The sequence below is a fragment of the Asterias rubens genome, chromosome 5 (genome assembly GCF_902459465.1).
Source record: "Asterias rubens chromosome 5, eAstRub1.3, whole genome shotgun sequence".
Taxonomy (NCBI): Eukaryota; Metazoa; Echinodermata; class Asteroidea; order Forcipulatida; family Asteriidae; genus Asterias; species Asterias rubens.
In genome coordinates, this window is record NC_047066.1 from 776691 (window position 1) to 801967 (window position 25277).

Sequence of the window (25277 nt, forward strand, 5' to 3'; positions counted from 1 at the left end):
CAAATAAACGAAGCGGGGTATAGAAGGGAAAGTAGGCCTAACAATAGTACGGTGGCAGCACACAACTCGCTCGTTGCACTTGAAATTGTTGGCAAACGTGCGCAAAACTGTTGGTAACGTTTGCGCGAGTGTGGCATGAATTCTCAGTGTCATGTCCGTTGTAGTGATACTAAAGTTCCTGATAGCGCCCTCTTTTAAATCCTCCCCGATCATCAGCCCTCACAACAATACGGGCAGCAGATAGATTTCCCTGGGACATGACAACCGCCTTAAAACGGCAGCTTTAAAATTAATAAGACCTCGTCTTCTTCTCTTTTAATCCCTTGTAAAATTATTGTTATAATTCTATAAAAAATTATGATTCTCATCTACTCTAGCACATTTTTTACAACAATAAATGGGCGAGTGCGCATGCAGCTAGCTACATGCCTATGTCACGTGACTATTTTCACCCACAATGCATAGCGTTTTTTAAGATGGCTGCGCCCACGAGACAACATCAGTAGTAGGTTCACATGTTGGTGTTTTCATATTACTAATTGGAATTCAGAGGACTAAATTTTGTAAGTTATCAGATTCATAATTTTCGTTAAAGATGCTATAGCCCCAGTTGGTGTGTGGTTCATTCAATGGAATTGGTGGTAAGGTTAGCTGATTTGGTGGATCAAAAGTTTCTTTATATCTTTTCTTTGGTTGGTTGTGACTTGTGAAGTTGTGTGAAGTCTGAATGAAGAAAGCAAAATTCCCAATAAATAAGGACAGGTTTAACGCGAATAGTTTGTTGAACTCAAAGATATAGGCGATGCGTGCGCGAGTAGTGCATATATGACAACTAAGACTAATAAGGGCAAGTTTGTTCAACAAGAGAACAAGAGACTAAAGTTGACTATTCATTGTCGACCATCATTGGGCGATTTTGCCTTGTACCTAGCCTTGGTAGGTTGCAGTCAGTGCCACACTGCACTGACGTCCTGGGTATAAAGGCTCTTTACAATGCGAACACAAATTTGACTACAATTTTCATTATTTTTTACCTGATTTGAGAAGTTGAAATTCCGTTCATATATTCTTAGTGTCCCTTAGTACATTTTCAATTAGTTCACACCTAACAATTATATCCATGGAAGAAATTATTGCCGGAAAAAAGCAGAAGTTCTGCACTAGCGATGTGATCATCATGTACCAATTTATAGTGTGAGCCGTAATTTATAGTGTGAGTATAGTTAGTGCCGTAATTGGCCATACGTTGGGTGTACTCAATGAATATGACCCTTTTTAAATTTGCGCAAGCCAGTCGTGCGTTCAAAAAAAGCAGAGGAAAATGAAGTTTGCGCCGTAACAAAAATGCAGCTTGCGCAAATTAAGAAAGACTGTCACATCTCCAGCCGCCACGAGAGGGCGGTAGTGATCAATGCAAGAAAGTGTTTGCAAGCAAGTCCGTTCTCGACATGCGAGTGGGAAATACAATTTCAATTTTCTTTTCACAAAATATGAACACCAAAGGCAAAAATTCAACAATTTTAAATAAAACCGTCTTGGAGTTCCAACTACAAGGAACATGTGAGTAAAAGTTTAGCTTCCTTAGTTAAGTAGATATATTTTAAAAAAGAAAATTTTTTCGCAATGCTACAGTACCTTTATACCTTGGACACCGTCGCGTTGCCTGCAATGGAGGAGTCCAACCTGGGCTACCTTGTACCCAGGTCAGGATGTACTTCATGCGTAGGTAACCATGGAACATTGGCGAGTGGTTGACAAATGGTCGGGCGTTTGCAAGCATTATTATGAATGTATCGTATGATAGGACGTCCTGTTTTCAAGGTGTCCCTAAAATTGTTGCAAATCTCCTCTCTGTTCGGGTTCGATGTAAACAGTCCCTAGATAAAAGTTTGTGGTTTGACTTGCCAAGCAAAGAAAGAGTCTCCTCTCCCTTGACCAAAACTGAACTTACTTAGAAACACGTAAGGCTCCACTGATAAGTTGCACTTGTAATGCAAAAAGTTTGGTATTTTTGTCATAATTAATCATGTTTGGTCCATATACAAAAAATTGCCCACCGAAAAAGTTTCACCAAACACTTTTCCAATTCACAATTCACGATGATCAAATCATGTGACTAAACATTCTGCTTAGTTGCGATAACGTAACCCTCCTCCCGACGGCCGCACAGGCCTGGCGGCCGTCGGGATGAGGGTTATGTTATCACAACTAATTCTGCTGAGCATTCTGGAAAAAAATACAGAGGCTTAAATAAAGAAGCCATGTGCCTTATATCATTTTTTAATATATTTGGAGAATTATTTTTTAACCCTCGTATCAATATTCTTATTTATTATTAATATTAAAATTAAAACACCGGCTTGGTGTTTCAATTAATTACTGTTTATTTATGCGCTTTTGTTATAAATGTTAAGAAAGAAAAAGACTAAATAAAAATCAGATTTGAAAGCCAATTATTATTCACACTTTCTATTTAATTTTTTTATTTTTATTTTTTTGCAAATTACCATGGGTATTTTTATGTCATAACAAATATTTTGAATGATATGAAGACAACTGCTGGCTTTAGAGTCAAACACAAAGTCTCACAGAACACTTGTAGTCACTGCAGATGTTTCTTCACTGTATGGCTTCACCGGGAAACCATACTTTCTCGTTTGCCTTGAAAACAGGAAAAACTCAAAACAAATGGGACCAGCTGAAGTCATCGAAGATCGGTGTGTGGTGTGAAAATTTTAATGTCCATCAAGTTTAAATGTATGTTTGCATACTTCTTATTAACAAATGAAAGCTATTAAAAATAAAAATAAATAAAATAAAATAAAATAAAATAAAAATAATCAAAATAATCAGTTGTTATATGGCATTGATCATTTTTTTTTTTTTTTATTCAAAGAAAAAGCCATATTACCTTGAAAACAGGACAGTGGATCGTAAAACGTTCACCTACATTTAATCAATGAAGATTTTAGGAGGCCCAAAATGTTGTACCCCTAGTACATAAGGCTCACGGGGGAGCCTTATATACCATAAATAGTTTCTAGAAGTACTGAGAATGGGTACAGTGTTAAGGGTTTGATTCTGTCTGGCCAAAATGTTGCTGGTCTGTAAATATTTTGAGTGCCAAGCCCTGTTGTCTTGTGGACCCCCTTTATAGCCCAAGTAAATTGTTTAGATTTTTATTTTCTCACCAGATCAAATGACAAATAGACAACTTGACGTTCTGTGATAATTGAACTGCTGTTGCCAACAGGATGCCGCGTTATGCACAGCTTGTCATTGGTCCAGCAGGCAGTGGAAAGGTTAATTGCATCATTAATTCTGCTTTTTATATTATACTTGCTATTACATTAATAAAGGACTAGTTTTTTAAATGTAGACATTTAAAAGAATTAAGTTTATCTTATTTCATTGACCCCTTTCTCCAGGACGATATTATACCAAATAAACAATGATACAATTATAATGAAGCCAGGTGTATTTTGTTTCCCCAGAAATCCAACTGCACTGTGATGTGCTTACTTATGCACTTGTGATTTGAACCATTCCCCTCACTTAACATAAAACCAGGTCATCTATTCCTGATTCAATGATTCAATAGATTTTATTTTCAATAATAAGTAGGTCTGTTGTGTAAAATTACTATTGCAAATAATTATTGTCATACTTTGGCTTGTACTAAATAATACGCTGGATCGCTAATTTGGTTTAAAAAGAACGTTTCAATTATCTCAAAAAATCATTATGTGTCAAATCAACCAAGAATTTCCCCTAAATACTCGGTTTGTTTTCAATTTTTCAACGATTGATTGGGACCCGTGAGAAAAGGCAAATATTGAATTTCGTTTGATCTATGACTCTTAAGGCACTGGGCATCTTTGGTAATTGTCAAAGACCAGTCTTCTCACTTGGTGTATCTCAACCGATGCAAAAGAAATAACAAACCTGTGATAATTTGAACTCAATTGGTTGTCAAAGTTGTGAGATAATAATGGAAGAAAAAACACCCTTGTCGCACAAGTTGTGTGCTTTCAGATGCTTGATTTCGAGACCTCAGATTGGGTCTCAAAATCAATTCAAATATTTTAGTGGGAAGTTTATTCTTTCCCAAAAGCTCAGTACTTCAGAGGGAGCCGTTTCTCACAATGTTTTATACAACAGCTCTCCATTGCTCGTTACCAAGAAAGTTTAGTTGCTCACAATTATTTTGAGTAATTACCGAGAGTGTCCAGTGCCTTTAATTAGTGAGATACACGATAACAAACTTTTAGCTAACTTTTAGAAATACCTCACAAATTAAAATATTTTGGGTGTGATCCCTGGCTACACGGCAGTTAACGGTTGTATGGTTCGAATCCCACTCTAGTCAATTCTTTGTTCAACCCCAAAAATCATTTACAAATTTACCCAGTCAGTTTCCCTTGTGGTTTATATTGATATCTGAAACAAATAGTCGCATCCCCTTAAGGTGATCCCCTAGCTGCCGCTTCCCAGGTTGTATCGTAATTTGGGTGTGATCCCTGGCTACACGGCAGTTAACGGTTGTATGGCTTCTGACTGGCACCCACGAACAAAGATATTGACAAAAAAGGGACACCGCCAATATAGGGCTAGATAGCTCAGTTGGTAGAGTGCCGGCACGTTAATCCGGAGGTCGTTGGTTCGAATCCCACTCTAGTCAATTCTTTGTTCAACCCCAAAAATCATTTACAAATTTACCCAGTCAGTTTCCCTTGTGGTTTATATTGATAAATTAAAATACCTTATGAAGTACAGCACCTAGAGAGCTGGTTTTTGTGCCATTTTGAAGCGTAATACACTTAATAAGTTTGTATTAAATACCAACATGTATCTCCTACAACAAACCAAAAAAGAGATAGCGTCAAATAAAGGTAGCTGTTATCAAACTTTGGATATTCATTAACTCCTTGTGTTTTTTCTCAATTACAGTCCACATACTGCAGTAACATGCTGCGTCACTGTGAGAATATCCACCGAGCAGCTCACGTTGTGAACCTTGACCCCGCTGCTGAGTATTTTGATTATCAGCCAGTTGCAGGTATGTCATGTTTTGAATTAGGGGGTTTGGGAATTTACAAGACGGCAGGGCTTGTAGCTCATAAAAGGGACATGGGGAAGATTCCACAAAGAGCTAAGATTGATCTTAACGGCAAATCAATCGTAGTTGCTAAGGGAAGTGTGATGACGCAATAAAAAATACTATGGTAAGACTGACAATTTGTCTTATGATGGATTTTATTGCTTGGTGAAATCAAGCCCAGAATGTATCTTGCAAGACCTGAATCAAAATGAGTTGAACAATCAATGAGTTGAACAATCAATGAGTTGAACAATCAATGAGTTGAACAATCAATGAGTTGAACAATCAATGAGTTGAACAATCAATGAGTTGAACAATCAATGAGTTGAACAATCAATGAGTTTAACAATCAATGAGTTGAACAATCAATGAGTTGAACAATTAATGAGTTGAACAATCAATGAGTTGAACAATCAATGAGTTGAACAATCAGTGAGTTGAACAATCAATGAGTTGAACAATCAATGAGTTGAACAAACAGCCAGAGAAGAAAGCGCTTTACCAAAGCCCGAAGGTGCATCTCAAAGCGCTTCCAGTATTATTCCCCCTGGTCACTGGGCCTTAAATCATTCCTTAAACCATCTCAGCTCCCTGGGGAGTATACAGTCGGTGCTGCGAGTTACCGCGCCCCAATCTAATCATTCACATAAACCATCACTGCCCTCACAGGTACCCATTTTACCCCTGGGTGGAGAGAAGCAATGGTTTTAACCATTGCTTCTTTCCACCCAGAAAAGAGAAAAGCTGAAGGTCACAAGTGTCAAGACCAGGGTTTGATCCCAGATTCCGGCGACTTAACCACCAGAACTTGAGTCCGATGCTCTTGTCCGCTCGGCCTCAACACCCCCAAAGATCTGTCTCATTTGCATATTCAATACTCTTTAAAAATAATTGAAAGATAATTATCAGGTTCATTTTGGTTGGCAAAATGCGGGAAAATCACTCTGTTTTATATGCGGCTAATGGCTGCATGACGCAGAGGCGATTGTGCATCTACTTCAAGCAAATCTCTATGGCGTTTGCCAACCCATAGGGTCGGTACGCATGCGTGAATGTAATTAGGTAGCATATTTTATGGAAGTGTCTATTAGCAAATGTTCAAAAGTTAACTTCTTTTTTCATTTTATAATTTCAAGGTTTTGCTTTTACATAATGCTCTTACTCCAAAGTAAATACTTTTTGTTTATACTTTCTATCATTTACTATTGATGATATTTGTCTCACTTTTTTTATTTAGATATAAGAGAATTAATTGAAGTTGATGATGTCATGGATGACGATGCTCTCAGGTTTGGACCAAACGGTGGATTGGTCTTCTGTATGGAGTAAGTCATTACAATAAAGGAAACACATACTTTTGGTAATCATTCTCAAACTAATTGCAATAAAAACCTTCGGTTATAAGCCTACAGAAGCGTTTGATAGTATAAAGCATTTGAGAAATATTTCACTTCAAAGTAAAATAACATAAGATTTAGATAAGATAAGAACTTAATTATCCCACACTGTGGAAACTAAAATTGGCTTTGATTCAAGTACACTAAACATTTTATAACAATAAACAAACAGACAGACTGATTAAAAATAAACAATTAATTTAGAATATCAAGTATAACAAATATGTTTCAAGTTATTTAGTTATGTATCTAGGTTTTGTCAAATTTGGCAAATCAGCAGTCAATTTCATTATCGTGCGTTCGAATTAAAGCTGTTTTGCCTCTGCAGTTGTTACTGCTTTTCAAATTCAGAATTCGGTCATTCAATTTCGTTTTGAGTTGAGTCAAATTCATTCAGCACTCCGTTCAATTAAGCGTATTGTCATTCTTTTTCGTGACACACACGCCTCAAGAATTGCTGCGAATTTGATTGCTGCTTTGATGAATTGTTAGATTGAATAACTATTTTGTGTAATCGAATGACGCAACATTACATTTGAATAATCATAAAACGAAATCGAATGACTCTTTTCAGTTGCATTCGATTTTGTGCGAAATTGAATAGCTTGGAGGTTAAATTGGCTGCTCTTTTTTCCAAATTGACCGAGAAATTGAATAGCTTGGAGGTTAAATTGGCTGCTCTTTTTTCCAAATTGAATAGCTTGGAGGTTAAATTGGCTGCTCTTTTTTCCAAATTGACCGAGAAATTGAATAGCTTGGAGGTTAAATTGGCTGCTCTTTTTTCCAAATTGACCGAGAAATTGAATAGCTTGGAGGTTAAATTGGCTGCTCTTTTTTCCAAATTGACCGAGAAATTGAATAGCTTGGAGGTTAAATTGGCTGCTCTTTTTTCCAAATTGACCGAGAAATTGAATAGCTTGGAGGTTAAATTGGCTGCTCTTTTTTCCAAATTGACCGAGAAATTGAATAGCTTGGAGGTTAAATTGGCTGCTCTTTTTTCCAAATTGACCGAGAAATTGAATAGCTTGGAGGTTAAATTGGCTGCTCTTTTTTCCAAATTGACCGAGAAATTGAATAGCTTGGAGGTTAAATTGGCTGCTCTTTTTTCCAAATTGACCGAGAAATTGAATAGCTTGGAGGTTAAATTGGCTGCTCTTTTTTCCAAATTGACCGAGAAATTGAATAGCTTGGAGGTTAAATTGGCTGCTCTTTTTTCCAAATTGACCGAGAAATTGAATAGCTTGGAGGTTAAATTGGCTGCTCTTTTTTCCAAATTGACCGAGAAATTGAATAGCTTGGAGGTTAAATTGGCTGCTCTTTTTTCCAAATTGACCGAGAAAACCTATATGCCCCCAAATATAAATTTGAAAAAAACACAACAAAAAAGGTGAAATATAAATTGTCACATGTTAGTGTTTTGGTGTATGTTTCCATTTTTATGGGATTAAAATAATTGAACATTTTGCCTTTTAAGAGAAACCCACACATTTGTTTTTTGTAGCTGTTCGATTTTAATCCCATTTAAATGAAATAAACAATCAAACTAACCTGTGAAAATATCATTTCAAAAGCTGGTAGCATTTTTGAGATATTGCTGAGAATCCGGAGTGGTTTAGTCCACGCAGGAAGATTGATTCAGCACTGATAGCACTTCTCAAATTCAAATTGTAGGGGGAAAAAATAAGTTCTTTTTTCCCTAACCACATTACTTCAAAGTGAAATGTTTCGTAAAATGTTTTATACTATCAAAAGCTTCTATACTTTTAACCAATTAAAGTATTATTGGCATTAATTTTAGGAGTGTTTTCCAAACATAAATTCCCTTTAAAGCTAGGTTCGCATTGGACTTTTGAGTCTAGTAACTTACCGGCCCGGTAAGTTAACAGCTGTTCGACTTGGATTAATTTGTGTCCGGTAATTTACCAGGGGCCTTTCTAGAACCTCGGCTTGGCCTCCGGCTCAGGTTTGGGCTCCGCGTGATGCGTAAACACAATGGACACGCAGCTATGCTTTTAACCTGAAATTTTCGGAGCAGCGTGTGTTACACGCGGTGGTTCCAACATCAGCAGACCTTTTAGATAGAAGTAACATGACAGTATTGTTAAGTTACCAGAGTGGTGCATTCGCATTGGACTTCTTGTCCCTATTAAGTTAACATTGTTAAGTTATCGCGGCTTGAATAGACCTGTTAAGTTAACAGCCCTGTGGTGGTAACTACAAACCCAGTAACTTACAACCCCGTTATAAAGCTACCGGCTGTTAACACTGGGATTTAATATCGGTAAGTTAACAATTTGGGGCGGTAAGTTAACTATTTGAATCCAATGCGCACACGGCTTAAGTTATCCAAAATTACTTCAAATTACTCAATTTATAGGTAAAACCAAATTATATTTTTTTTTCACCATTGCAAAAATAACATCTATTAAATCATTGCAGTACCTGCTGCTAAAACATAGAATTCGAGTTGCCTCTAGCCACCAGGGGCCAATTTCATAGAGCTGCTTAACCAAAAAAATTGCTTAAGCACGAAAATAGTTCGCTTATTTTACACATGTTACTGGCCAAAATTTCCTGCCATATACATTGCTTATGACTAGTATTAAGCTGTTGTTTACTTAGCATTACAATTGAGTGGAGTCTTGGCCGGTAATCTGATTTTACTAAGCAATTAATGTTTTGCTTAAGGAAAATTTTTTGCTTAAGCAGCTCTATGAAATTGGGCCCAGTCTGTATATGAATGATTTGCCTGTGGATTTTTTAACAGAACTCGGGAAAGTACTGATTGTACAGTGTGATACACATCGGTGTAAGGGTAAAGTACTGAGTATACAGTGCAATACACATCGGTGTAAGGGGAAAGTACTGAGTATACAGTGCAATACACATCGGTGTAAGGGGAAAGTACTGAGTATACAGTGCTAACACACATCGGTGTAAGGGGAAAGTACTGAGTATACAGTGCTAACACACATCGGTGTAAGGGGAAAGTACTGAGTATACAGTGCTAACACACATCGGTGTAAGGGGAAAGTATTGAGTATACAGTGCTTACACACATCGGTGTAAGGGTAAAGTACTGAGTATACAGAGCTAACACACATCGGTGTAAGGGGAAAGTACTGAGTATACAGTGCTAACACACATCGGTGTAAGGGGAAAGTACTGAGTGTACAGTGCGATACACATCGGTGTAAGGGGAAAGTACTGAGTATACAGTGCTAACACACATCGGTGTAAGGGTAAAGTACTGAGTATACAGTGCTAACACACATAGTTGTAAGGGGAAAGTACTGAGAATACAGTGCTAACACACATCGGTGTAAGGGGAAAGTACTGAGTATACAGTGCTAACACACATAGTTGTAAGGGGAAAGTACTGAGTATACAGTGCTAACACACATCGGTGTAAGGGGAAAGTACTGAGTATACAGTGCTAACACACATCGGTGTAAGGGGAAAGTACTGAGTATACAGTGCTAACACACATCGGTGTAAGGGTAAAGTACTGAGTATACAGTGCTAACACACATCGGTGTAAGGGAAAAAAGTATACAGTGCTAGCACACATCGGTGTAAGGGGAAAGTACTGAGTATACAGTGCTAACACACATCGGTGTAAGGGGAAAGTACTGAGTATACAGTGCTAACACACATCGGTATAAGGGGAAAGTACTGAGTATACAGTGCTAACACACATCGGTGTAAGGGGAAAGTATTGAGTATACAGTGCTAACACACATCGGTGTAAGGGGAAAGTACTGAGTGTACAGTGCGACACACATCGGTGTAAGGGGAAAGTACTGAGTATACAGTGCGATACACATCGGTGTAAGGGGAAAGTACTGAGTATACAGTGCTAACACACATCGGTGTAAGGGGAAAGTACTGAGTATACAGTGCTAGCACACATCGGTGTAAGGGGAAAGTACTGAGTATACAGTGCGATACACATCGGTGTAAGGGGAAAGTACTGAGTATACAGTGCTAGCACACATCGGTGTAAGGGGAAAGTACTGAGTATACAGTGCGATACACATCGGTGTAAGGGTAAAGTACTGAGTATACAGTGCTAACACACATCGGTGTAAGGGGAAAGTACTGAGTGTACAATGCAATATACATCGGTGTAAGGGGAGAGTACTGAGTATACAGTGCTTACACACATCGGTGTAAGGGGAAAGTACTAAGTATACAGTGCGATACACATCGGTGTAAGGGGAAAGTACTGAGTGTACAATGCAATACACATCAGTGTAAGGGGAAAGTACTGAGTATACAGTGCGATACACATCGGTGTAAGGGGAAAGTACTGAGTATACAGTGCTAACACACATCGGTGTAAGGGGAAAGTACTGAGTATACAGTGCTAACACACATCGGTGTAAGGGGAAAGTACTGAGTATACAGTGCTTACACACATCGGTGTAAGGGGAAAGTACTGAGTATACAGTGCTAACACACATCGGTGTAAGGGGAAAGTACTGAGTATACAGTGCTAACACACATCGGTGTAAGGGGAAAGTGCTGAGTATACAGTGCGATACACATCGGTGTAAGGGGAAAGTACTGAGTATACAGTGCGATACACATCGGTGTAAGGGGAAAGTACTGAGTATACAGTGCGACACACATCGGTGTAAGGGGAAAGTACTGAGTATACAGTGCTAGCACACATCGGTGTAAGGGGAAAGTACTGAGTGTACAGTGCTAGCACACATCGGTGTATGGGTAAAGTACTGAGTATACAGTGCGATACACATCAGTGTAAGGGGAAAGTACTGAGTATAGAGTGCTAACACACATCGGTGTAAGGGGAAAGTACTGAGTGTACAGTGCGATACACATCAGTGTAAGGGGAAAGTACTGAGATATAGAGTGCTAACACACATCGGTGTAAGGGGAAAGTACTGAGTATACAGTGCTAACACACATCGGTGTAAGGGGAAAGTACTGAGTATACAGTGCTAGCACACATCGGTGTAAGGGGAAAGTACTGAGTGTACAGTGCTAGCACACATCGGTGTATGGGTAAAGTACTGAGTATACAGTGCGATACACATCAGTGTAAGGGGAAAGTACTGAGTATAGAGTGCTAACACACATCGGTGTAAGGGGAAAGTACTGAGTGTACAGTGCGATACACATCGGTGTAAGGGGAAAGTACTGAGTATACAGTGCTAACACACATCGGTGTAAGGGGAAAGTACTGAGTATACAGTGCGATACACATCGGTGTAAGGGGAAAGTACTGAGTATACAGTGCTAACACACATCGGTGTAAGGGGAAAGTACTGAGTATACAGTGCTAGCACACATCGGTGTAAGGGGAAAGTACTGAGTATACAGTGCTAACACACATCGGTGTAAGGGGAAAGTACTGAGTTTACAGTGCGATACACATCGGTGTAAGGGGAAAGTACTGAGTATACAGTGCGATACACATCGGTGTAAGGGGAAAGTACTGAGTATACAGTGCTAACACACATCGGTGTAAGGGGAAAGTACTGAGTATACAGTGCTAGCACACATCGGTGTAAGGGGAAAGTACTGAGTATACAGTGCTAGCACACATCGGTGTAAGGGGAAAGTACTGAGTATACAGTGCGATACACATCGGTGTAAGGGGAAAGTACTGAGTATACAGTGCTAACACACATCGGTGTAAGGGGAAAGTACTGAGTATACAGTGCTAACACACATCGGTGTAAGGGGAAAGTACTGAGTATACAGTGCTAGCACACATCGGTGTAAGGGGAAAGTACTGAGTATACAGTGCTAGCACACATCGGTGTAAGGGGAAAGTACTGAGTATACAGTGCTAACACACATCGGTGTAAGGGGAAAGTACTGAGTATACAGTGCGATACACATCGGTGTAAGGTGAAAGTACTGAGTATACAGTGCTAACACATATCGGTGTAAGGGGAAAGTACTGAGTATACAGTGCGATACACATCGGTGTAAGGGGAAAGTACTGAGTATACAGTGCTAACACACATCGGTGTAAGGGGAAAGTACTGAGTATACAGTGCTAGCACACATCGGTGTAAGGGGAAAGTACTGAGTATACAGTGCTTACACACATCGGTGTAAGGGGAAAGTACTGAGTGTACAGTGCTAACACACATCGGTGTAAGGGGAAAGTACTGAGTATACAGTGCTAACACACATCGGTGTAAGGGGAAAGTACTGAGTATACAGTGCGATACACATCGGTGTAAGGGGAAAGTACTGAGTATACAGTGCTAACACACATCGGTGTAAGGGGAAAGTACTGAGTATACAGTGCTAGCACACATCGGTGTAAGGGGAAAGTACTGAGTATACAGTGCGATACACATCGGTGTAAGGGGAAAGTACTGAGTATACAGTGCTTACACACATCGGTGTAAGGGGAAAGTACTGAGTATACAGTGCTAACACACATCGGTGTAAGGGGAAAGTACTGAGTATACAGTGCGATACACATCGGTGTAAGGGATAAAATAAATTATACTCAGTTTATCCTTGCAGATTGCACACATGTGTTGATGATCCACATCAATTGCTACTTTTCATATTTCAAGTGTTGATAAACATTGTTGGGATTTCAAGTGTAATTTTTCCAGCAAGACTCAACTTTTGTTTCTGTTTTTAAAAGCTCTTTTTAGTATTGTCTTCAGGATCCTTTTATTTAACATTTTATTTCTGTTTTGGGGACTATACAATATAACGAGCAGGGGCCGTCCAGGTAAAGGCAAAGTAAAACAAACCTGTCCTCACAAAAATATTTGCCCTCCCAGAACCCTGCTCATTTAAAAGAGTAAACAATTACTGATAATAATTACTTATAATACAATACACAGAAATCTCAAATTGAAGTGCAAATTAAAGCAAAAACTTTAGGAAGATTGCAGTATTAAGAAGGTTTTGTCAATCTTCCTTAACAGCACAATCTTGATAATGGTTTGGTTTATTTCTCCAAAGTCTTCCCTGCATGTAGTACTTTAAATTATATCTGCCTTATTTCCTTTACTGTCCGCCTTCTGTCCTTTGTTGTTGCTCATAACTCTGACTTAAGGGAGTTACATGTACGTTGAAAGGTTTTGTCAATGTTCCTGAACAGCGCAATCTTGATAATGGTATGGGTTATTTACCCCAAGTCTTCCCTGCATTATCAACATTATCTCCGCTGTATTTTCTTTGTTGTTGCTCGTAACTCTGACTTATAGTCTAGTCAATCTATGGTTTGACCTAGACAAAATTGCAACAGAAATGTTTTTTTTGCAAGTGTCTCCTGAAACCCTCTAAAACAACTTTATAAACACAGTAAATGGAATTCTGTTTTGGAGTTGTGTACTGGAACTGATTGAATTGCGTTTTGGTGCGTTTGGGTGCTCTCGTCCATAGTTGCTTTTGCTTTTAAACAAGTTGCTGAGGATAGTTTATTTCATCTCATCTCATCTCATCTCATCTCATCTCATCTCATCTCATCTCATCTCATTTCATTTCATTTATTCTGTTTGTGAGCTTAATCACTGTACTAGCCAACAACCCTATGGAGAGAAGACGAGGAAGGAAGTTTCAGTGGGAGATGTGGCAGTTATTATTTGTTGTTCCACATTCCAGACAGGATAAACTGTTACAAGAAGATACGATATTCTCATTTTGATGGTACAGAGCTGCAGTGAGCAAGTTTAAACTTTAACTTGATCAAAGATCACTTTGCACTTCACTTTGGTACTCGCAGTACAAGCCATAGCAAAATCACACTGCTTTATCAAGGATTCATGTGACCCCATGTGATTGGTCATGTCATGATGATGGGCACTCAAACATTCTGAAAGCACTTTACATGCAAGCCTAGTATTGTGACTTAACATGCACAAACATAGATGCAGCTCATACAATGTAAGGAACAGCTTTCATTCTACCTTAAATTACTAATTCAGCAATCCCATTTCAGACTGTGTAACACATGTAACAGAAAAATGTAACACACGTAACATAGTATTTTTGATTTGACAGACCCCACTTATAACAGACACTTTTCTGATGGTAATTATTGGACAGGGACACAATTCATCTACATAATGCACAATAGTTCCATTCAAAAGCTCATTGCAATTCACAGAGTTTTCAACTTGAACTTTAGTTTTATTTTTGTCTTGTTTGTCTGAGAAACACACGTAACGCTCACAAGAAGTCTTGTACAACTGTCACTCAAATGTCCTCAACAATTTTTTTAAGTTTCAGCCATTAGTGTGTACCTGTAGAAGATTTTTGTTACATATTTGTGAAAAGTTAAGTCTAGTATTTTTCCAGCAGGCCTCACACCACATAAAATACTGTAGCACACGTAACGTGGAATGGGCCTGTAGGGTTCTGTGGTGTGGTGCAATATGTAGCCAATCAAACCAGGAACACTGGGGCAAACCCCTGCTTTGTTGGTAAACGTTTGGTAATTACTCAAACTGACTTGGTAATGAGCATTGGAGAGCTGTTGATAGTATAAAACATTGTGGAAACCGACTTTCTTTGAAGTAACATAGTTTTTGAGAAAGAGGTAATTTCTCACTCAAATAGTAAAAGACTTCTAGCTAGAAGTCTTTTATTCCTTTCTGAAACTCGTCCAACAAGGGTGTTTTTTTACATCATTTTCTCGCAACTTCGATGACTAATTGAGCCCAAATTTTCACAGGCTTGTTATTTTATGCTTATGATGGGATACACCAAGTGAGAACACTGGTCTTTGACAATTACCAAACGTGTACCTTGTCTTAACTCTGATATATTGATAAAAATTGATATATTGTTATGTATGTGAAATGTTTCTCAAAATGTTTTGTACTATCGGAAGCTGCTATAGGCTTCTAACCAAAAGATTTTACTTCCATTCATTCTAAGAGTGATTACTAAACATATACTTTCCCTTTAAAGCCAGTAGACACTATTGGTAAATGTCAAAAACCAGCCTTCTTACTTGCTGTATATCTCAACATATGCATAAAATAACAAACCTGTGAAAATTTGAGCTTGATTGGTTGTTGGAGTTGCGAGATAACTATGAAAGAACAAAACACCCTTGTCACACAAAGTTGTGTGCTTTCAGATGCTTGATTTCGGGACCTCAAATTCTAAACTTGGGGTCTCAAAATCAAATTCGTGAAAAATTACTTCTTTCTCGAAAACTACTCCACTTCAGAGGGAGTCGTTTCTCACAATGTTTTATACTACCAACCTCTCCCCATTACTCGTTACCAAGTAAGGTTTTATGCTAATAATTATTTTGACTAATTACCAATAGTTCTACTGCCTTTAAAGGATTTGGGTACTTTTTCAAAATGTCCATAGATTTACATTAAACTTACAGGGTTTGAAGATAATGATAGTGGAAAGCTTCCCTACAAATCTTACTTACTGAGGTGTTGTAGTTTTTGGGAAATGAGTAAAACAATGTCATGAAAATACGTTGTAAATGATTAAAATAATTTTCGTCTCATGAGACGAAAATTATTTTCATGAATCATGACTTTGTTTTACTCATTTCCCAAAAACTACAGCACCTCAGCACGTAATATTTTCAGGGAAGCTTTCTACTATCATTATCTTCAAACTGTGTAAGTTTAGTGTAAATCTGTGGACATTGTGTTTTTTGTCCTACAAAAGTTACATACACCCTTTAACAGGGATGTCAAATTGCTGATTCTTAGTTTATCAAGCATATTGAAGAAACTGATGTCGAGACTACTGCCAATTAAAATGGCAATATAAGTCTTCTTTGATATTGGATGGGATTATTTTCATCTAAAAGCAATCAACAGATTCCATGTTGGATCCATTGTACAAAATGTTGTACCTGTCTCTTTTCATTTAAAATATGTAAACGTCTTTTTATTTTGGCCCCTTTTTTCAATCGTCAATTAAAAAATGACAGAATCGAATAGGAGACTCGTCTTAGGTGGAAGCAGTTAAGCTCCTTTCACATCAGAGCAATTTAGCAAGGGTCCCTTGCTTAATTGTATCATTTTTTATTATTTTACAAAATGTATTTTGTGTGTAAGACCAAAAATGTTTTGAGTGTCAAAGGTCCCTTTATTGTAAACATTTTTAACACGCTTTAACACTTTTCCCTTCTCAAATATGCAGGTATTTTGCGCAGAATTTTGACTGGTTGAAGGAGCAGCTTGGTGATATTGAAGACGATTATCTTATATTTGACTGTCCAGGTACAAACATGTTTATTTAAAGGCAGTAGAACTATTGGTAATTACTCAAAATAATTATTAGCATAAAACCTTATTTTGGTAACGAGAAATGGGGAGAGGTTGATAGTATAAAACATTGTGAGAAACGGCTTTGATTTAGAGACCTCGGGTTTAAAATTTGAGGTCTCGAAATCAAGCATATGAAAGCACTCAACTTCGTGTGACAAGGGTGTTTTTTCTTTTATTATTATCTCACAACTTTGACGACCAATTGAGCTCAAAGCATTTTTGAGATATTACTGAAAATCCCAAGGGGTAATGTCCATGCAGGAAGGTACACAATCTGAGAAACATTACTGTCAGTCATGCTTCTCAGATTCAAATTTTGGGGGATAAAAAGTGATATCTTTTTCCATAACCGCAATACTTGAAAATGAAAATGTTGTTCTAAATGCTTTATACTATCTGCACATATAGTAAAGTCAGTTTTTTATTGTCATACATTTTCAGAGTTATTACCATTATACAGACCCTTTAAACACAAAATTCCTTCGCTAGTTGAATTATCTTCTTGTTCTGGTGTAAGCTGCAACCTTTCCGAAACTCCTCTCGGAGAATCAAATCTGTTGACCTACTTTTGTGAATTTCTAATAAATGAGGGCATTTTAGAAGAAATAATTACAGGATGGTTACCACCATTACCATCTTTATTTGTATCTTTGAGATAGACAATTTTTGTACCAAAGTATGACCTTACCTTTCCCTTTAAATGAATACTTTGTTTTCGGTTTAGTTTACAAACAAGTTTAATGATATTTTCACAGGTTGGTTGGATGGTGTGTTTATTGAATACTAGAGGATTTGAATAAGTTTATTTATAAAACTTGTTTGTACTCTTACACCAATGTTTATTAGCACTGTATTCTCAGTACTTTCCCAAGTTGTGTAGGTTCGCTGCCTCTAGCCACCGGGCAATCTCAGTGGTCTAGTGGTAAGACATCTGCTCTAGCAATGCAAGAGTCAAGGGTTCAGATCCCATCCGAGTGATAGGTTCGCTGCCTCTAGCCACCGGGCAATCTCAGTGGTCTAGTGGTAAGACATCTGCTCTAGCAATGCAAGAGTCAAGGTTTCAGATCCCATCCGAGTGATTTGACTGGATTTTTTTCAGAACTCTGGAAAGTACTGAGTAAACATCGAATTTAGGGTAAAACAAAAAGTTGTATTCTTTATCCCTGATTCACAACCAACATCTGTTGAATTGACTTTTGTAAAAACCAATGATATTTTTTGACTCCTTCCACAACTAGGAAAGGGTTTTCATCAGGTTGGTGGGGGTCTCTTCCTTAGTGTACATTGTGACTGTCAAAATGGCGGACAGAAAAGGCGTGTGTAATTTCCCTTTTGCATCATTCTAGGAGCAGGGCCTGTATGCTTCGGTTTTGAAAGGGGAAGGGCACCGACAAAAATTTCCCTGGTTACCTTATCAGGAAATTGTGTACTGTAGCATTTTAAGGGCACCAAGGCAATGACCAGGGGGAATGAAGGCAATCGCCTCCGTGAAGTATCATGCCAGTGGGAGTCAACAATTTTCTCTTTTGCTTTGCTATTCTCAGGGCAGATTGAGTTATACACACACATCCCAGTCATGAAGCAGTTTGTGGAAACCCTCCAGAGCTGGGATTTTAGACTGTGTGCAGTATTTCTCATAGACTCTCAGTTCATGGTGGACACTGCAAAGTTCTTCTCAGGTAACAAAGGATTATATTATTGTTTTATTTCACAACTAATATACTAGAGCCAATAGTAATGTATCTTTATGTATCTTTAAATGTATCTTTCCTCGCCTTCCATCTGTAAGACCCTGGTTCATATCCCACTGGGGGCACTATGTGGAGTGGGTTTTCAGTCCCTACCCGACTGCGTGGGTTTTCCTCCCACATCTAAGACTGAAACTTCCTTTCTTGTCTTCTCTCCATGGGGTTCTTGGCCAGTACAGTGATTAAGTTTGCTTTTCAGGGAGTCCTTGGCTGCACAACAAAAATAAATGAAGTGAAATAATAATGAATAATATCTATCCCTACCCTGCAAAGCCTTAAAAACCTATGCTGCCTTCAGAAACATGTTCTCTTTGTTGGAATAAAATACTTTCTAGTTTGGTAGGTGCTGTGGTGGATTTCTGAAAGAGTTAGACTAGTCTTATTTAGAGTTAGGATGACTCGTCCTAACTTAGGATTTGCCTTAAAGCCATTACATGTATACACTTTCGGAACAGAAAAAAAAAAAAAGTTCACAGATTTACAAATAACTTACAGGGTTTACAGAAGGTAATGGTGAAAGACTTCTCTTGAAATATTATTCCATGAAATGCTTTACTTTTTGAGAAAACATTAAAACAATTATCAATTCTCGATATCGAGAATTACAGGATTTATTTGAAACACATGTCATGACACGGCGAAACGTGTGGAAACAAGGGTGGGTTTTCCCGTTATTTTCTCCCGACTCCGATGACCGATTGAGCCTAAATTTTCACAGGTTTGTTATTTTATATATAAGTTATGATACACGAAGTGTGGGCCTTTGAACAATACTGTTTACCGAAAGTGTCCAATGGCTTTAAGTTTTTAGTACTAGGATTAGTCCTAACCTACATGTAAGTTCTTTGTGCAATCGACCCCTGGGGTAGGTTTCACAAAGAGTAGACTAGTCTTATCTCGAGTAAGACTAGTCTTAAGTTTGTAGTAGCTCCTAAAGAGGACTAGTAAGTTAGGACTATCTTTAAGAACATGATTCCAGGTTACATTCTTGTATTCTATACTGCTCAGGTATCATGGCTGCTCTTTCTACAATGGTAAACCTTGAGGTTGCACATATCAATGTTATGTCCAAGATGGACCTACTGAGCAAGAAAGCAAAGAAAGATGTTGAAAAGTAAGTTGGATATTTGTACCCTCTCAGATATTCGTCAAATTTTGTCACTTTCTTATTGCAAACCTTCCTGGATTGTATCTCCACCATGCAAAGTTTAAAGTGCTACTCATGGGCATTTCCAAGCCAAAGTGGACATGACTCAAAAAAATCAAATTGTGCTAACATGTTTCTTTACACTTTCTTATTATTCCAAACACATGCCAGCAACTTCAAAACTTTTTTTAGGATTTGCTTCACAGTTTGATTATTAAAAAATCATTTGTTCGGGAAGTGTATTTTTCAGTGGGAAAACCTTAAAAACTTTGACTTTTTTCAAATGGGTCCAATGTTTTCAGCAATAAGCAGTTTTCAATAAAAGTCAATACATTTTATATCCATGAAATATGGTGTACAAGAAATATTCATCCAATTTTAACCATCACCCTCCGCGGAAGGCGTAATGGTGCGCTCATGTGATGAGACAGGGAGGCCTACCCGGCGCAGCTATAGATGGTCTGCCTACAGGCACAATTCGAGGCAGAGGCCGCCCTAAGCTGCGCTGGATAGACAACGTCTCAAAGTGGAGTGGAAGAAGCGTCAAAGAACTGAGACGAGAAGCGATTGAAAGACACCAGGTGATGGCGGCATCTCCAGGAGTGCGCCACCATTACAACCCGAGTACGAGGCGGCCACGGACGCAAGTCTATGCCGAATGATGATGATGATAACCCTCCACTTTTCCTTTCAGCGCTTACCTTCAGATACTTTAGATATAGTGTAGCACGAGTTACCGAAACATACATTTTTTAAATTTACTACAAAATGGTGACACTTTAATTGATGCCAATTAATATCTATCCTCTACCATTGGTGCCTCAAGTATTTATAAGAAATTGAACTGTCAAGCATTATCTACTGCATTTTAATGATCCGTTAAAAACTGTAGCACGAGTTACCAAGTTTTACCAAGTATTACTTGGCAACAACTGAGAGCTCTCTATTGCATATAATGATTAGTATAAATGCAATATTAAAGCCTGGGGTCTATGGTAGGCAGTGGCAGGCAAACTACTAAAGACCTAAAGACTGAGATTTGTGATGGTCGATGGTTTGTAAATATTGTGGTTGAATATGAAGCCTTATGAAGGAGACCACTTTCCCGGTGAAGTTGTGCAAATTGGGCAAAATTATTTTACAAGTTGCTGAAGAATGCTATTTAAGAAACTTTGACATTTTGTGAATTAATATACCATAATAAGGTATACCATAATAAACTTCGGCATAGTAGTTACTCATCATATAATCAATTAGACTTGATTGGTTTTTGTTTCAGGACACGATCAAAATAAAAATGGGTAATTTTTTAGCATGCCCTCTGCTCGTAGCACGAGTTACCGATATTCAGAGCTGTCCCATGCATACAACAATTAATGTTTTTCTTGTCAAATTACTATGAGGATCTAGCCTTGGTTGGATGTTGGCTTTCAAAATACAAAACATTAAGATTCAAATCAAATATTGTTTAATAACTGGAGCCTGGAGTATGAAAAAGGACACCATAAACTGTAGCACGAGTCACCGTGGAATTGCCCTCATGTAGGATGTATAGGCCTATTATACCCCAAGCCTTACTGGATTGTATCTCCACCATGCAAAGTTTAAAATGCTACTCATGTAGGATGTATAGGCCTATTATACCCCAAGCCTTACTGGATTGTATCTCCACCATGCAAAGTTTAAAATGCTACTCATGTAGGATGTATAGGCCTATTATACCCCGAGCCTTACTGGATTGTATCTCCACCTTACAAAGTTTAAAATGCTACTCATGTAGGATGTATAGGCCTATTATACCCCGAGCCTTACTGGATTGTATCTCCACCATGCAAAGTTTAAAATGCTACTCATGTAGGATGTATAGGCCTATTATACCCAGAGCCTTACTGGATTGTATCTCCACCATGCAAAGTTTAAAATGCTACTCATGTAGGATGTATAGACCTATTATACCCCGAGCCTTACTGGATTGTATCTCCACCATGCAAACCAGTCTTGTTATATGATCAGTCACCTAATATTAATAAAGGGAGCCCAAGTGCGCCCTCGGCGTTCAACTGTTGAATCCGAATTTGTGATTTACATAATTCATAGTAAAAAAAGTTAACGTGTGGGTCGCGACCTGTAAACTCACTCTCAATGCCCCTTATTTTTGACCGCGCGAGGGCGCTATAAATAGTATTTTGATCACTTCCGGGGGTACACGCGATTCGCCCTGCACAAATTAATAGGCGTTCTGTCACTTTTGTTGCGCCGTAGTTTCAATTTGCTTTAGAGGTGGATTATAACGGCTCCTTTAAAAGTCTTATTGTCTGTGATGGATTAGATGTCTGTGGTTATAATGTGTTCCAATCTTTAAAAACTGTTTTGCGTATGAATGAATATACCCCCGGAAGTGATTGAGAGCGCCCTCACGCGGTCAAAAATATGGCCCATTCCTTTTGTAGCTCTGAGCATGAGAGAGCATTATTATTATGTTCTCCCTGTATCTCCCTCTATTTTGTAGGGAGCATGGCTCTGACCATGCTCCAAACACTATTTATATTAGAGGGGTAAGTAATCCAACAGTCTGTGAGTATTGTTTTGTGTTTAAACCCTCATTTTATTCCAGAAATATTGTGATTTGAAGGACTGCCATTGTATCCGGTAATTGTAAACTCATGTATTGCCAGCCTTGTGTTGACCTTTTTGCGTCATTACACATTGTGTAATGGATATATTATTTTAGTGACTTTTTGTCTATTTTGTATTGGATGATTGAAACCAAATTCAAACTGGTGTTTCTGATCAGCAGAGTGTGGGTTTGAATCCCCAGTTGTGGCTCTTGTGTCCTTAAGCAAGACACTTTACATTGCTTCGTCCTTCGGATGGGACGTAAAACTGTTGGTCCCATGTTGTGTAACATACGCAAAAGAACCCAGTGCATTTATCGAAAAGTAATTGGCAGCATATTGCGCCACAGCACCCTGTAAACCAATACATGGTGCTTTAAAGGAATAGGTCTCATACTTCAAAACGTAGCTCACAAACATTGCAGGAAACAATACTGAGCACTTTGATACGCCCCTCAGGGATGTGATCAGGCGCTACCGGTATATAAGAACTGAGTAGTACAGGAGACCACATGGTAGACGTCATTGTATGGTTTTTTTGCATTTATTTATTGTATTTTGGTGAATGCGGCTTCCTTCCCATGTCTCCACATTATTAGATAATAATGATATTAGTATACTACAAATTATTACACATTTAAATTAATTTTGATATGCTCAAATAAGCATAAAGGGTATATAAAGGGTAAATGCCCTTAGATGAGTTACATACAACCATCAAAAGGTACAAAGTAAATAGTTGTATTGAATTTGAAATTAAAGAACATACTCTTATAAAGATGAATATTATTATGCAAATTAGGTTGTTTATTTTACTGTTAGTTGTACCTTTTTTATTGGGGTAAAACTGGAGAATTATTAAAAGATTTAAAATGTAAAGCTTAAAATTGTAATCCATTTGCAAAACATTCATCTTTTATTGTCCTTTTTCCTCTGCAGGTTTCTGGATCCGGATCCACAGTTGCTTCTCTGTGAAGCCCAACATTTTTCGCCAAAGTTTGAGAAGCTGAACAAGGCATTTGCAAACTTGGTAAGTAAAAACAAAATAATAATAACTGTTGCAAACTGCTTACCAAACTAAAAAACAAATCAATTTCTCAACTAGTTATAATTGTGAAAGGGATTTTTTCTAGAATCTCTGCAACTCATCAGAGAAATCATTTCAGTTTATTTGGATTTTCCCAAAAAGAACAAACACTAACTATCTGTTGCAAATCTCAATTTTTCGGCTATATATTTATCCAGATTTAAGCAAGACCATTGGAAGAGTAAAGTATTTTGAGATGCTCATGCAATATTTCAATATTTCAGAACGACACAAAATTATCAGGGACATTGTTCAAGTCATGTAGAAACTAACTATCATTTATTTATTTATATATTTACATGTCCTTCCGTTTTGGCTGGGTGACCTTAGGGCTAAAAAAAAAAGAAACGTAGTCAGATCTATAACTTAAGGAGGGCTTGGCGTATTATCCCAAAACTTGTTGTATGGATTGGACTCAAAAGCCTATTATTTGTTGACCACCTAGGTCAAATGTCAAGAATTGGACTGGCTTGCTGGGCATGTGTGTTTACCAAACTTGACTTTTTGTTGTTTTTTATTTTGTATCATTCAATATCGTGCATCACACCTTGTTTTGTCATAGTCTTGTCTGTCCCAGGGTAAGATTTAAAAAAAGCACTATGCTTCAAATTTTCCCTGCATATTGGTAATAACTTAGCGGAGTATCTTTAGCCATATTATAGTATGTTTCAATTATGTAGCCTGTATAATGGTTGAATTGCGTTTGATGCTTTTCTTGTTGTTGCCAATATTGAAATAAATGTCTAAACAACAGTTATATTGTTTGATGTTGTTTATTTTCGCAATTTGTGTTTATGTATTGGTGGAAATAAATTAAGAATCATTTCAACAAGTAGTATAACTGCTTACGAAATAACTTTCCTAGGGAATAAAACCTTTGTCTCTTTCTCCCAAGATTGAGGACTATAGTCTTGTGCGATTCATCCCGCTGGATCCAACTGATGAAGAATCAATTGGGGACCTTTTGCTCAGCATCGACACAACGTTACAGTTTGATGAAGACCAGGATGTTCGGATACCAAGAGATGTTGATGAAGATGATGCGGACAATGGGGCTTGTGGATAGCAGCTTCAAGGGTACCAAGAGATGTTGATGAAGATGATGCGTACAGTGGGGCTTGTGGATAGCTGCTTCAAGAGTCAACATTTAGTTGAACTTTTATGCAAAACAAAAGTGAAATCAGAACATCAATTAAAGAGGATGAGAAGATTTTCTATTGTGATGAGTGTCGATGATGGCTTGAATGCCAGTTTCTTCTGACAGTTCTCCTCCAGCACAGTCTAACACTCATTGATGACTTACTGATCACCATATCTGCATACTTGGAATGGCAGTCTTTTTGACAGTCTTTGTTCACAGTTCTCGCTGGGAGTGTGCATGCTCAGACCTGAGCATATGCACGCACGCTCAGTGGAGCCACCAAGTAAAAGGACAGTTATGTCTGCTGCCGCCAGCGTCTCAAAAGTCTCCCATTGAACTGCATATTACGCTGACTAAGCCAGCTAAGTCTGGATTGAAAGCTAAGCCCAACTCCCCTACTTGTTGTTATGTATATATATATACAAATATTTTGTCAAGCTGCAACCTGCTTTATCTCCATTTTGTAGTTATACATTTTAAGTGCAGGGCAATCCCCTTTTCCAAATTAAAACAAAAGATGATTCACAGCTCAGTTCTATTGACTTTTGTGTACAAAGAAAGCTAATGATATTAGGTTCTGCCTGTGTTATTTTATTTAAGCTTTTCTGTGTCTTTTGTAACATCTTCAGCGACAATTTCATTTCCGGACAATGAAGATATTATTGAACCATTTAAAAGTGAGATTTTTGATGCTCACTTGGTGTATCTCAAAAAAAAAAAAACCTGAGAGAATTTTGAACTCAATTGGTCGTTGAAGTTGCAAGAGAATAGTGGAAGAAAAA

At 37.9% G+C, this 25277-nt stretch overlaps 1 protein-coding gene across 3 annotated transcripts; it reads left to right on the forward strand.

The window, feature by feature from the left end:
* Window positions 1–483: 483 nt before the first annotated feature.
* On the forward strand, window positions 484–25109 carry LOC117290010 (GPN-loop GTPase 3-like). Of its 3 annotated transcripts, none has more exons than XM_033771230.1 (9): window positions 484–563; window positions 3195–3302; window positions 4951–5059; window positions 6339–6426; window positions 16630–16709; window positions 18302–18436; window positions 19514–19619; window positions 23207–23297; window positions 24250–25109. In XM_033771230.1, the coding sequence occupies exons 2-9, from the start codon at window positions 3255–3257 to the stop codon at window positions 24418–24420; spliced, it is 828 nt and encodes a 275-aa protein (XP_033627121.1). In that variant the 5' UTR covers window positions 484–563; window positions 3195–3254; the 3' UTR covers window positions 24421–25109. The 3 variants fall into 3 exon arrangements, with proteins under 3 accessions (XP_033627121.1, XP_033627123.1, XP_033627122.1); XM_033771232.1 differs by having other exon boundaries at window positions 488–646; XM_033771231.1 differs by having other exon boundaries at window positions 488–641.
* Window positions 25110–25277: the final 168 nt, after the last annotated feature.